This window comes from Nematostella vectensis, chromosome 4 (assembly GCF_932526225.1).
Source record: "Nematostella vectensis chromosome 4, jaNemVect1.1, whole genome shotgun sequence".
Taxonomy (NCBI): domain Eukaryota; kingdom Metazoa; phylum Cnidaria; class Anthozoa; order Actiniaria; family Edwardsiidae; genus Nematostella; species Nematostella vectensis.
Genome location: NC_064037.1, coordinates 14,804,223 through 14,818,156, shown reverse-complemented (window position 1 = coordinate 14,818,156; position 13,934 = coordinate 14,804,223). Strand labels below are relative to the sequence as shown.

At 36.5% G+C, this 13,934-nt stretch overlaps 2 protein-coding genes across 2 annotated transcripts; one reads left to right on the top strand and one right to left on the bottom strand.

Moving 5' to 3' along the window:
• Positions 1 to 214: 214 nt before the first annotated feature.
• Positions 215 to 9,266, bottom strand: LOC5501116 (RING-type E3 ubiquitin-protein ligase PPIL2). Its single transcript, XM_048726816.1, has 25 exons — positions 9,164 to 9,266; positions 9,045 to 9,094; positions 8,929 to 8,977; positions 7,678 to 7,740; positions 7,540 to 7,591; positions 7,415 to 7,466; positions 6,863 to 6,954; positions 6,634 to 6,723; positions 5,852 to 5,927; positions 5,388 to 5,488; positions 5,218 to 5,265; positions 5,021 to 5,096; positions 4,855 to 4,902; positions 4,564 to 4,622; positions 4,427 to 4,487; positions 4,286 to 4,314; positions 4,098 to 4,131; positions 3,927 to 3,989; positions 3,620 to 3,674; positions 3,123 to 3,179; positions 2,737 to 2,806; positions 2,577 to 2,639; positions 1,964 to 2,008; positions 1,640 to 1,743; positions 215 to 1,165 (listed from the first exon to the last, which is right to left on the bottom strand). Exons 1-25 carry the CDS (start codon positions 9,193 to 9,195, stop codon positions 1,069 to 1,071), a joined length of 1,566 nt encoding a protein of 521 aa, XP_048582773.1. The 5' UTR covers positions 9,196 to 9,266; the 3' UTR covers positions 215 to 1,068.
• A 35-nt stretch (positions 9,267 to 9,301) lies between these two features.
• On the top strand, positions 9,302 to 13,740 carry LOC5501115 (bolA-like protein 2). Its single transcript, XM_001622411.3, has 2 exons — positions 9,302 to 9,461; positions 12,380 to 13,740. The coding sequence occupies exons 1-2, from the start codon at positions 9,399 to 9,401 to the stop codon at positions 12,572 to 12,574; spliced, it is 258 nt and encodes an 85-aa protein (XP_001622461.1). The 5' UTR covers positions 9,302 to 9,398; the 3' UTR covers positions 12,575 to 13,740.
• Positions 13,741 to 13,934: the final 194 nt, after the last annotated feature.

Below are 13,934 nucleotides of genomic sequence, written 5' to 3'. Positions count from 1 at the left end.
AGACATTCGTGATACTAGATCTTTCCTGGAAATCTGTTTTTGTAGAATTATTCCTGGATAGCGATTATTTTTTTTCTGAGACGTGATGACCGGTATAGCGTGATTCTTTATCTCGAGATATACGTGACAAACTGTGTGTATTGGGAATTCTAATTATGCATATGTATATACATGTCGTTTCCTGGCTTTGGCACACAATAATTATGCTACTTTATGATAATCGATCATGATAAACCCTTTTTATTACTGCTGTATTGTATTCATACACAAAGTATTCAGCTGACATTGAAATTCATCACATAATCGCTGCGTACCGCCATCTTGGATGGAATGATAAGTAGGTGTGACACGATATGCAAATGAATGTATATGGTCACGTCGTCTTTCAGTAAACGGTCAAAACGATGAAGTTTATAGAGAAATACTAGAGCGTACAAGACGCGTTTTGAATAGCTTGACTCAAGAAAAAGCGAAAAGAGTGAAACAGTTATTTTTCGTAGCAAAATTGCGCATTTATAGCCTCTGCAAAATCCAAAACATGTCCAATATTGTCTCTTCCGCGTGAAATAATTTAATATACAGTACCGGGTCCGATTACATGCAATATTGTTCTTAAAAGGGTTTAATACATATTTTTAAAGTTTGGATATAGTATTGACGTGTTTTTGTATCGGAGACAAACAAAACTCTTCTTATATAAAAATACAAGAAAAGAAAATAAAGGAAAACATTTTTAATTCAATTGTCCCATGCTCTTATTCTTAATAATTTGTGATACACACATGAACGAGGAACTAATACCAAGAAAATGACGGTCCAGGGATGCAAAACAAAGCGTCAATTTCCGGCAAATACTAATTTTCCGTAACATTATAAAACATCAAAATAATAATAAATAGGTTTATTAAAAATATCCGAGAATATAATACTATGATCATGTGTTATGATCCATCATCCAAAAAAGACAGCATCCAGGTTATCGTTTCACGAGCTATAAGCTACCTCAAAATATTTACCTAGCTACCTCTGTTACTATGGTAATTAGGCGGGACGTGCTCATTGCCATGGTTACCAGGCGCTGAAGTCGCTAAAACCACTGGAAGCCTTTTTTAACTTCTTTGATACTGGCTGTGACGTCGTGCTTTCATAATCTGCACCGGTTTTACTAAAAAAGGAATAGAAAATAAACCCACTTGCACAGAAAAACGGCGGCATTCCCATAAAAAAAAACGGCACAGAATGGATCGTGAATCAGTGCCGTAGAAGGCCTTGAAGTATTGGGGGGGCACGATACAGTTACCTTAAGAAAATATTGGATGTACACCAAATATTGGACGCCCCACTCCCAGTTATGGCTCTAAGAATAAAGTTGCAAACAAGAAAGCGGGATCCTCAAAAACTGCATTAGGGAGGGTGGGGGCTAGGCAAGTGAGCACCTCATAATTTTGTGAGAGGGGCGTTCGGCTTTCCAGGTTCCATGCCCTGGGTCCTTTCCTGCTGACAGAACAGGGGGCCAACGTACTAAAAATTATTACAAGCTATTGTGTAATATCCCACTCATTATTAGCCAATAAACTATCCACATTGTGGAATATCGAATAAACTCTCCAATGAGTTACAGACATTACAAGATACCTACCCTGCAGCGCGTGGTATGTATTTGCCGACAGTGGCGCCAGGTCTATGCACGGTAGGACCAGCATCTGCGGCGGCAGCTCGCTTCTTTGCTTTCTCAGCATCTTCCTATTATTCGATTATCAGATAACTTATTTGGGAAATTATGTAAGTTAAACGCCAACAGAACAAGGTGCATTACAGTAGTTTCTTTGATAATGAAGGCACCATTGGCAATTTGATAGGCTTCAAGTGATGAGTTTGTACACCCTCCTCCACCCCTCCCTACCACAAACTTAATTTTGTTTCGATTCCCCTTAGAGGTTCACGGTGGCAATGGTGATGGTACCTTCTGCTGGCGTTCCTCCTCTTCTTTCTCCTTTTCCAGTTTAAGCTGTTAAGACACCAAGGAAATTGTAATAAATAAAAACCTCAATTTTTTCTCAATTACATGCGCCATTTAGGGGTCGTAACAGAACGCGTTTCAGAACGGGCTGGGTTTTTAGTCCGTTTAGGGGACGTCTAGACTTCAGCAAATAGGGGACTTGCGCTAAGAGATCACAAGACTGTTTGGGTGGCAAACTAGCGCGGGCTCAGCCTTTTAGTGGCAAAATAACAGCATCAAAAGGAAACTTAGTCAGCGCTTACGAAAAAAAAAAACGACCACAAAGGGTTTACTTTCATTTAAAGATGTCACTTCTTAGAGTCGTTCTCTAGTGTGACGGGCGCAGTTATTTCTGATTTTTTTTTGTTTGATATGACTTCGTTTTGAATTTGCCACCCAAAAAGGTCACGTGATCTTTTAGCACAAGTCCCCTATTATCATTGGGTTGCGGGGATATTTAATTACTAAATTCCCCTCGTGCCATGCTATAACTTATAATAATAAAGGCTTTAGAAGAATAAAGTCACATATTTTCTAGTTATTCTATATAGTTTTAAATTTATTACAACATACATACCGCTTCATCAACTTCAGCAAAGGGATCCACAAATACTACTGCCTTCTTTATTTTTATCGCCTCCTAAAATTGCAAGATCGCATTTTTTTTCCATCATGTTCGCTACCTCAAATATCCTTAATTTCTGAAAAATCATTAAGCTGTATAGTATTTCTTCTACCTTCGGTCGGTCCTTTTCGTCACATTCTATTCTTTCCATTGCATTTAGCGTCTCAAGACCACCAACAACCCTTTCGAGAAATGTGTAACATGATATTATTTTAAAGCAACTACACTAAAATATTGTACACTAAAATACCACGCTCACTGTAGTAAAAAAACTAAAAATAAGACATTTCTTTGGTCATACCTACTGTAAAAGCTCTAGAAAGTCCCTTGGGGTTCACCGTTTCTAAAACTAGGTGATACGCTTAAATACTAAGTTACTGCTGTATACCCTGTGTCCCCACTATACTGCCAATCTTTTATAAGGCAAAGTAATAAATGATTCTTAAAAAATTGATACCTCAGAACAAGGATGAAGGTAAGTCAACGGCTTTGAATTACCTGCCAAACACGGAATGTTTCTGATCCAAATGGCGGCATGAACGGTATGTGATGAAACTGAAAGGACAAAAAGAGCATTTGAAGATTTCTTAGCATGCTATGCTGGATTTGGTGCTGCAAAACTATGACAGACTGACCAAGACTCGAGGCTGAGCACAAATTTAATATGCTGATAGACCAAGCTATTATTTGCAGGCACTTTCAAAAGGTCTCCTATAATTGTACATACTCAAGCATCCTGGGCCGCTGACCGCTGGGCCTCTAAGCATGGTTACACAGTTAGTAAAAAGAAAACTACTGTAATGCCTGTACCGCCCATCACTGAGTTCCTGGTTCGACTTCCAGTTCAAACGTGAGTTGATTTGGGTCTTGCCTTTGCTCCAAAGCTTTCTCTCACGGTCCTCAAGTTTTCATCTCAACAAATCCAGTCGCGTTGCAAATTAAATTAAGTCTAGACTATAAAGAAATTATCAACAGTTTGAGAAAATAGCACTCACAATTGTGATTTATTTGTATTTGGACCAGAATTCGCCATACTAAGAATTCCCCGACCTGAAAAATTGAAAAAGCATCGTTTTTAGAAGTCTTTATTTTAATAAAATGATAAAAGAGAGTTTCTTTATGGTTCCTGAGATTGCATTGTAAATTGGAAACTGCATTGGGAATTTCACACATGTATTTTTTTTATCACTTTGAGTACAGAAGGTTCTTGTCCTTCCCCTAAATAAAGAGTTATTTTGAGTTATGCCATCCCTTAACCACCCCAATACGCATTTTCTCCTGTTATCTTCAATACAGTTGTACCTTGATGTATAAGATTTGGCTTGAATTCGTCTTTAAATTCGCCACCCCAAGCTGACTCTCCTCCTTAAATATAACAAACATTAAATTACAACGTTAAGGGAAACACCCTAAAATTGCACCTTACCAAAAAAGCACCTCTTACTTCTAACGCACCATTGTAGCAATGCTTACCTCGACCTGTCCCAGTTGGGTCGCCACCTTGGATCTACAAGAAGCATAAACCCCACTTTATTAAAAACAACTCTATTTTAAATTAAAATAGAGAAATTATTTGTACAGTAACAGTAACAGTTTTTATGATATGATAAAATTTCCTAAAAAGTTTAAAATTCTAGTTTCTTTTAAGTGATAAAACTTACCATAAAGTTCTTTATTGACCTGTGAAATACTACAATAAAAACCACGTCAACCATTATTTAGCTGGTAAGTACATAAATCAGAACAAACAATCAAAATAAAGAAATATGGTAATCTTCTTCTTTTAAATTCATCAATCTAACCTGTATTTTCGTAGTAACCTTTTGCACAGAGTTTCATAAAATTCTCACAAGTCTTTGGGACCTATATAGACAACAGTTCAAAACTATAACCAGGCCTACAGTAAATGTAAACAATAACTAATGAGTCTAGTTTATACCATTTCGCAGTGCAGCTCAAGATTCAAGTCTCCATGTGTAGTCTGTATCCTCACATATCCTGCAATTAGGATAAAAACATGTGTTACATGTTGGTACATGTGTGAACTGTTGAGCATTTCATTATTGGGTATTCACATTGTTTCTATTCACAATGCGTAATGATGAGTCCTATAATGAACTTCATACTTGGTCAAAATAAAGGATATTTAGGGTTCTCTTCTGCCCTTTCCCAAACATGTGAAACTTAGCCAAAGTAGGATACCCCTATCCTACAATGACGATAAACTCACCTTTCTTTTTTACTTCCCGATATCTCACCACATCTTTATCAACAACAGCTAAAAAACAAGGACAATTAACAAGACTGTAAAAAACGGATGTTACTTAATACATATGGATTTAACCAGATATACTGTGATGTCAGGTGGGGGAAACCCTGTAGTTTCAGATCCTCACCAGCCTCCTGCTCTGTGACCCTGTCTTGTGCAGTAGACGTAAATGATTGGGCAACAGCACCAGTGGAAAAGTGAGCCTAAAAACACAGAGAAAGGAAATTACTGAATTGTGATATACACAGTTGATAAGCTAAATTTGAAGTGTTACTTTATTCTCTAATCAAATTTAGGCTTAAACAAAAAAGCAAATCAACTTACAGCATTTCTATCTGTCACCATTTCTCTGTCTTCCTCCTTTTTCTTTTCCTGGTTAGGCACAAAGTACTCAGTATGTATGACAATATGAAAACATAAATGATGAAATGAAAAACAAGAAATCACTATATAGCAACTTGCAATTCTTATATTTTGTATAACTACTAACTTACAGGTTCTTTGAAGGTTTTGTCCAGTTCATTGAGGATGCTTTCTGTTTCTTTATTTGTCTTGTTCAAATAGTACTTTGGATCTTGTTTTGCTCTCTCTTCATCTGAAACATTCAGTGGAATAGTGTATTTGACAGACCATCACATTGGCTGACCATCACTACAGGCAGGCCAGAGGTGTGTAGTCCCCATTCTTTTCCGTATCAAAAATGTTAAATAAAATATCAAGACAATAATAAAAGGACACCAATGCAAGACAAAAAAAATATCCTCTTCCCATAAAATATTTGCTCCCCTTTAAAATAAAAAAAATATATAATACAAGGACATCAATTCATAAAAAAAAATCACCCCTTTCAGAAAAAAAATGTTGCTCCCCCCCTCCCCATCTATTATTTCAAATTCTTGACCTGCCCCTGCCAATACAACAGTTAGTCTACAACTATATACAGTGGGAGCAGACTAACCTTTATCCAGGACTTTTAAGTTATTTTTCAGATGGTGAAAATTAGACATGTTAAACTTGTCCAATTTACTTGGATCCTGCAATAGGGGAGAGTTAACAATGAATACTGTCAAGCACTGTTTGGTAAAAAAAGGCTATTTTAAAAATGTTTGATTCCTTGCCTCACCAAGTACATTATATACATTACAATACACCCTATTCATTTTTTCATACTGGAAATTGAAAACATGGAGGCCTCTTGGTGAATTGCTTTATATACGTGAAAATGGTAAAGGAAAAGATTCTTTTATGAAAACCACAGAGGACATCCTCGGCACTATTATGGGGCTTTAGATCTACGACACTGGGAAGAGGATGTACCTCCTGCACGTCTATTGGGTGCACACTATGAAAGATGCCCAATCAAATGAGCGCAAGGCCAGCATACCTTGCCAGCTTTGTGGATCTAAATCACCCTATTGCAAGCACAGACCCTTCTTTTCTAAAAAAAATGCATACTTTTTTAGAATAACTTAGCCTCCTCCGCAGGCAACTCTATAGGCAAAAAAAGGCTCTCAGCAAAATAAAGCTCTAAGAGTGTTTGGGGTCTCCTGTGGCTCTCTACACTTCCCCCAATGATTTGCTCCTTTTTGCTCCGCAGGAAGCCAGAGACAACAATTTTGCATTTCTCTAATTAAAACTCAACCTTAGAGAAAATGTTGAAAATAAAAACAAATCAAATGATTTGAAATTTGTTGTTAAGAAATAAAATACAATTGCAAAACAATCACTCCTCTAGTGTACCTGTAGGGTAATGACATCTTTTCTGGTGAACGCCTCGTCAGTGAGTAAATCTCTAAAGTTCTTTGCCTTAAAATTTAGCTGCTCTACAGCCTAAAATTGATGAAAGCTGAAGATTATTATTTTTTAATTGACTGCTACCTCCATCAAGTAAGTAAATGACAGTAACTTCTTTAATTGCACCCATGGAAAGTTATCAATCATAAATAAACAGGTTTTTATTGGTACTCACATCTAAACAGTAAACATTCCCAGAAGTTTTTATGGCAACAATATTGGTATTTTGGTTGAAGACCTTGTAAGTAACAGGACAGTGGTATTTTCCTGAATGAAGACATATTACATATATTAACAGGTTCTTAGGTATTGATAATATCATGACCATATCATTGAAAACCATCTGACTGAAGCTAGTACATTTCTTTGAAATCCAGAACATTTCAGAACAAACAAGGACAATCATTACACTCTTTTTATTAATAAGAACCTTTTTATAAGAACATCCAGGCGAACATGCCAAGGCTCAGATAGCAGCAAAATATTGTTTTTTGTCCTTTGTGTTCTAAAATGCAGTGTTAAATTGTGTTCATTAATAACAGCCTTAAATATTATATTGATCATTTGTGTTATTCTCCTCCTTATAATTTTTTGGGTACTATATTTCATAAGCACTAAAATTTAAGAACATACTTAAGAACATTTTCAGCCTTAAAATGCCCCAAAAATAAGAACGGCCCAGCATCAACTAAAAATTAGACGTTCTTATAAAAAAAAGTGCATGTACCATCAGCATTCTTGTGAAAGTGTAGTTTTATCAATTCTTTGACTTGCATAGGCTGAAAATGAAAAAAAAAATACAGTTAATGCTATGAGATTTGTACCACCAGTGTGTAAAACAATAGTTCAAACCTCTCCTGTCACCGGATTTCGGCCATATTTCTTCAGGTATGGAACAATATTACTAAAGGAAAGAAATAAAATCTAGAATTTAAAAAAAACTTCAAGAACATAAGATCAAAATGTACATAAAAATATCCAAACACTTACACAAGATCAAAGATAACCCCTTCCTTTGTGCAAAGTGGATGTTCAAATGGCTGGAGGGAAAGACTGAAAACAAAGTTGCAAAAACATGTCAAAGACTGACAGACTGTGCCCTTTGAGCTTACTACTTATTATCAAACACAACACAAAAACCACTAATGCCTGGTGAACATTAGTGACATAACGACATGGGCGAGCACACTCTTATCTTCGTATGTTCAAGTGCGAAGGGTTGACACCTTGAAAAGCCCAACATAAGAGAAAAAAAAAAGTTTTTTTCTTTGATGTCATTATGTCCATGTCATTATTTTGGGATAAATAGAGTGTGCGCACCCATGTCATTATGTCACTAGTGTGCACCAGGCATAAGCAGCAATATTTCTTTTAATGTTTGACCCGTTTCTAAGTGCAGGAGGAAAAGAGTTTGTTTACCGACTCAATTTTGCTAGTGAAACCATAAGATCCAGTCTATACTGTCTGAAATGCTTGTTTTGCAACAAGCTCTCTGTGTACATTCTTACTAGAATTCACACAATTAAAACACCTTTTGGTGTGAAGTTGCAACAAAGTCTCCACTAGACAAATTAGGCTGAAACCTATTTCTCCTCAAGCTCAGCTTTTATGCTGATTTTGCAAAATCTACAGAGTTTTGTTTGAGTGCTCAGACAACCGCTGTTGTACTCTAGCCATCCTGAGCGACCCAAAGGATGAAGTCCAGTAAGTGTAGCTAATATTGTCATTTTTCCTGTAAACTAGCCGTCTTTTGCTTTGACCGCAGAGAAACACTTGCAACACTGGCTTCTTTCCCATAATATCTTTTGAAATAATACATTTTCCACTTCTGAATGATGGGTTTTGCTGACAGATCTATACCATTTATCACTTCAGGTTTTGAATGCCACTTTATTACACACATCGTAAATAAAAGAAACAATGGATCTTGAGTTACATATCTGCATGGCATGATATTATTTGTCAGATATGATTTAGCTAGCACAACAGAGTCTGTTTGCGCTTCACAGGGAAGCAGCTCAGATTGCACAAATTTACATGCACAGGTTTTCTAAGTAAACAGTGAAAGTGTGTTACAAAACAAGGCACATTTCAGCCAATTTAGAGACGATTTCGTGGTCTTAATATCAATAGCCTAATATTTGTTAACTCTGTACCCCCCTACCTTTGTCCACTGTAACATAAACAACAAATCTCAACATAAAAAAAACACAGACATATTAAAACTGAACTCCCACTAACCTGCAACAATGGAAAGGGAGCCTTCTGAATGCTGCTCTCTCACCAGCATCTAGGTACAAGACAATCGTTAACAAAAAGAAAGTTATTAACGACAGCTTGAAATAAAGATGACAGACCTGGTCTTTTTCCTCCCCACTCTTCCTTCCATTCCTTGTTTGTGATATATCTGAAACGTAAATTATATCTTCGTCATGTTTATCATCCCCACTGTTACAATACCACAGAGATCGCTCACAATTTGTCTTTTTGATGCTGTTTCTTGCCCATGTTTTTATCGTATCATTCCTTCGAGAATTTGGAAAAGTTTAGTGACCAGCGGTTAGCACTTGAACAAAATGTGCAGAAAGTCAATGAGTGTACTTCATGGAAACAACCGCTGACAAGATCGACAGTCGCACAGGAGTGAGAAAAAAAAAAGCACGATTCATTTTATTTTGCGTTTGGCTCATTTTTTTTCTCCTTATTTCAAGATGAGTAACGTTTGTCAACTTGTCGAGGAAAAGTTGAAGAAAGAGTTTGAGGCTTCACACGTGGTAGGTTATAAGATATACTGAAGATAAGATATTACTTGCCCTATGAAATGGCATACAGTATGATGTGTCAAGGTTAGCCGCTCTAAATGACACCTTATTTCGGCTTTTGCGGATCTGTTGGTTTAACAGTAGATGGCAGAAATGCATTCAGTTTTACAGTAGATAAAGGAGAGAGAGATACACATGCATGGATTAACCGTAAACTCTGGCCACAGAGGCCATAGGAAAATTTAAGGGGACACGGCTACGCCACAACTGGTCATTTCCTTATAATGTTTGAAAAAATTAGGGGGGGGGGTGTGCCCCCAGTGCCCCACTTCCTGCCTACATTAGCTGTCAACAGGGGAGGGGAGACACGTCTTCCAGTCATGCTTTGCGCGAAAAATTTCACTTTTACTGGCGATTGGAGCTTAATTGTAGCGTGACTTGACGAGCACAGTGCTCCTCCGAGGGATTGCCCGATGGTAAACAAAGCTATCAGCTGTAATGTTGACCTTATGAACTGTCTGTGTATTGATTTCTTTAGACAATTTCCGCCTTTTGAAAGCTTTTGTTTTATGTCAGAAATTTGTATGCCTTGAGTGACGTTTGTCATGTTTGTACGATTGCAGTGTTTAAAATTATCATTTCTCAATGAAGCAATTGAGTACTAGGTCATATTTCAGCTTAAATCAACCGTTTAATAGTCAATGAACATCAGGTATTGATATTACTCCACGTTTTGATCACTTTTTTTGTCAGACGAAATGAGCTAATTTTGGTGTGAATTTTGCCTTGGTCGAGCTTGACAGAACCATTGACAGTGAGCTGTGCTCTTACTTACGCCTCGACAGTTTTTTGTTTACTGTCTTAGGTTGGCAGTAATATACAAAAAATGATTATTGAATGTGTTATATCATAAACAAACCGACTTATTTTTGTCTTTGTACGGGCGAAGGGCATTCCTTGAACTTCTTCAGCAACTCTTCCCTCTCGGCAAATAATGCAATTCATTGCTGTTGTAGCTCATTTGGAAAGCTTATGTGGCCAATGAGTCTTAAATTCAACAAGTGAAATATTTACAGCTGAAATGGGCAGTCTTACACCCAAATTGACGCAGTAGGCATAAACACAGGTTGACTTTTCAAACTCATCAGCCTGGAGATATCATATCGCTATGACGTCCATGGCAAACTGGCTCCATCGCGAGGGCGAATCAGTTGATAATATACTTGGAAAGAGTGCATTGTGGAAAGAGACCCTTGCTGTCAACTAACATACTGTCACAAGATTTTGGACCTCATCACAAGCCAAATTTTATGTGAGAATGTTTATACATTCTCTGTATTTCAGAATTCACCCACATTGGCTCTCTTTAGTCTTTTCACATATTTACTGTATTTAACCCTATGTCACAAGATTTCTGTCCCAGTTGGGTTGACAGCTATGACTACTCCACTCCCCCCCTCTAATCTGCAGTACACTGACCCTGTCACTAAAATTTATCTTGTCTATTGAAAATTGATCACTTCATAGCCGCTTCTATTTTGGCCACACATAAAAAACAAATACATCATCTTTCTCTTTCAAACATGAGTTCAAATTCCCAGATGGATGTATTTTTATCAAAATAACAGGGAAATTAAAGTTCTTCACACCAGACACACATTCAAAACATATGCAATTGAAAACTTCATTTTGATCTCACTAGAGGCTGATGATGAAAAATGAATGATGATCTAAAATGCACATCAAAATCCCAAAATAGGCAGAGGCTTATACAGCTGTGGTTACTGGGATAGGTGGTGAGGGAACGGGGGCTTGTTTGCAGTTTTTTTCTTGGGATTAGGGCAAGAGGTTTGTTTACATGTCATTATTCATAGCTGTAAGGCTGCCGAGTTATGTACAGGATCCTTTGTAACAATAGTAAGTGATCTTAGACAGTAGAAGATGTCATAGATAAAAACTGCACTTCAAGGTCGATTGTAATTTGTTTTGCATACAGACTCTACAAAGTGTTTGCATTTTCACTTTTGTGTTTATGATTTTATGAGTTCGAAAGAAAAGTATCAACAATCATTATCATAGAAAACAACCCCCCCCCCCAAAAAAAAAAAAACAATATCTTATGACACTGCATATGACTGCAAATTGTGATTGCATAATAATGCAAAGTACACATGCATGTCTCTTATTATGATAATTAAGGCATCATGTAAAACAGCCTTTATAGGAGTGACATGATGAAAAACCCTGAACAGCACACTTCGAAGAGATTGAGAAAGAAGATACAATTTTTTACAATGGCCATCAGTTCCTTGTATTCCCGACAGATTTTCCCTTTTCAAAACACAAACAACGTTAGGCCGAACTGAGCATACCCAGATTTTGGCTTTTTAAGACAATCTTTCCTTGATCTTCCTTGCGCTATGTATAAGCTAGGGAAAAAAGGTCAAATTTCAATGACACTTTACAAAAAGTCGCATTAATTAAAAAAAGTCGCATTTGATATTTTGTTTGATATTACTCACTATGTACTTAGGGGAATTATCCGCCTTATTTGATGTGAAATGAGCTTATTGGAAACGTCAAGTCATGTTTTTTTGTCATGTCTATGGGAGTGCTTATTCGAAGAAAAAACGCAAAAAAAAACAAAAAAATTCCAGTTGTTAATTCCCACTGAGGATGCATATAAATACAATAGAAACTTCAGTTTTAGACTAATTTCACGCACATACGGTACCATGCCATAAAGATTCCCTTCGAGTGTAACATAAATGTATGCAAAAATATCTGAATATTCCATGATGTAGCAAATAATTTTGAATGACTTCCCTGAAAAAGAGGGGCCTTCTCTATGTCCAGTGAACACAGTGGAAATAGAAACTGGACTTATTGATGATTCCTGCGATATTAATGCTTAATATGATTTTTTATAGGAAGTAAAGGACTTGTCCGATGGGTGTGGTGCCAAAATTGAGGCAGTCATAGTGTCAGAGAAATTCCAAGGAAAGCCGTTACTTCAGAGACATAAGATGGTCTACGGCTGCCTTGAAGAAGAAATGAAGACCATTCATGCATTCTCCCAAAAGACATATACCCCAGAGCAATGGGCTAAACAACAAGCTAACTGAATATATGGGTTGAACCAAACAGAAAACTCCAGCATTGAGAAATTAATACAAGAAAGCTTGATAAGTAGATTTGAAAAAATGAAGAGAGACTGAAAATGAATTAAAGCAACAAAGACGTGCCTTGAAAGACAGCTTTATAAAAAAATGAAAAATGACCCATTTTTCTCTTCACCTGGATAAAGTAGTAACAGACAGACAAAAGGAAGTAATATCAAACAATCAACAATAATCACAAAATCAAAACCAAACTTTTATTTTTATTCAATACTGATAGATGCATACTGCATCCTCGGGGACCCAGGGCGTCGCGTAGATCGGGCACACAGGGAGCGTGCGAGAAAGAAAGAGGAGGAAAAGACGTCTCTATTTATTCCCAAACCATAAAGCTACCAGAATAAAGCTAAAAACATGCACCACTAAAGTTTGTATCCTACAGCTTTGACCTTGGTTCTGGTTTGAAAACGTATGGTTTCTATTTTATGTTTTGATCGTATGTTTATTTCAAGTCTATAATTCTTCCTATATTATTGATGAAACTTTGTGAAAAAAACCTATACCATAAAAAAGGTTACCGTAATGATTTGAACAAGCGCCCTCCTTAAAAAAAGTGCCCCGCCCTAATAAGGCCCCCCTCGACCTCGAATTTTGGAATTAATGACTACTTGAATTGTGTAAATCTTCACTTTACTTAGCTCGCAGACCATTCTCACGTTACAATGATATTGTCATCGATTTATAAAAATGAAAATATATAGATTTAGGCACTGCCTAAAAGCGGAGCCAGCTTTATTACCATATTATCATATAGAGAATCTTTGGGCAGTTTAGGGGTATGGCGTTTCAGTTAATCGCAAATTAAGTTTTGTTTTCAGAAGTTGGTATTATCCGACGAAGTGAAATAAGCGTCCCCTCTCCAATAAGACTAGCGCCCGGTATATTTTTAAATATTACATCGACTTATGGCATGACTTAGCTTTGTTCTTCTTGAATGTTTTTTTTTTCTATTGATGAATTATAAATTTTTAAAAAAGAATCTAAATACTGTAAAAAAACACGTGATATAAATAAATAACGCCATGGATATCTAACCCAAAAAGCAAATACATTATGTTACAAAAATGTGGTTATATTTGAGCTAAAGAATAAATATTTCATATTCCTCTAAAGAACGAAGTAGTTGCAACAGGTGTTCTGTTTCTTCATAATATTTTTTGGAAAGGAAAATAAGATAAAAATAAAAGAAAAATGAACAAATTATTCATACGTTGGCGATTCTCAGAGCCTACATCTTATTAAAAGGTCGTAAATTTCATAAGAAACGTGTCATTCGATGCAGATGAACTGATTAACAAGTTTCTCG

Bases quoted from the DNA above. Each gene is read 5' to 3' on its own strand.
- LOC5501116 (XM_048726816.1), bottom strand. From the start codon at position 9,195: ATGGGCAAGAAACAGCATCAAAAAGACAAATT. The intron at 7,467-7,539 runs GTTTGAACTATT...TTTCATTTTCAG, and splicing joins GAAATCCGGTGACAGGAGAG to CCTATGCAAGTCAAAGAATT. The intron at 6,955-7,414 runs GTACATGCACTT...GTCTTCATTCAG, and splicing joins CTTTCACAAGAATGCTGATG to GAAAATACCACTGTCCTGTT.
- LOC5501115 (XM_001622411.3), top strand. From the start codon at position 9,399: ATGAGTAACGTTTGTCAACTTGTCGAGGAAAAGTTGAAGAAAGAGTTT. The intron at 9,462-12,379 runs GTAGGTTATAAG...GATTTTTTATAG, and splicing joins AGTTTGAGGCTTCACACGTG to GAAGTAAAGGACTTGTCCGA.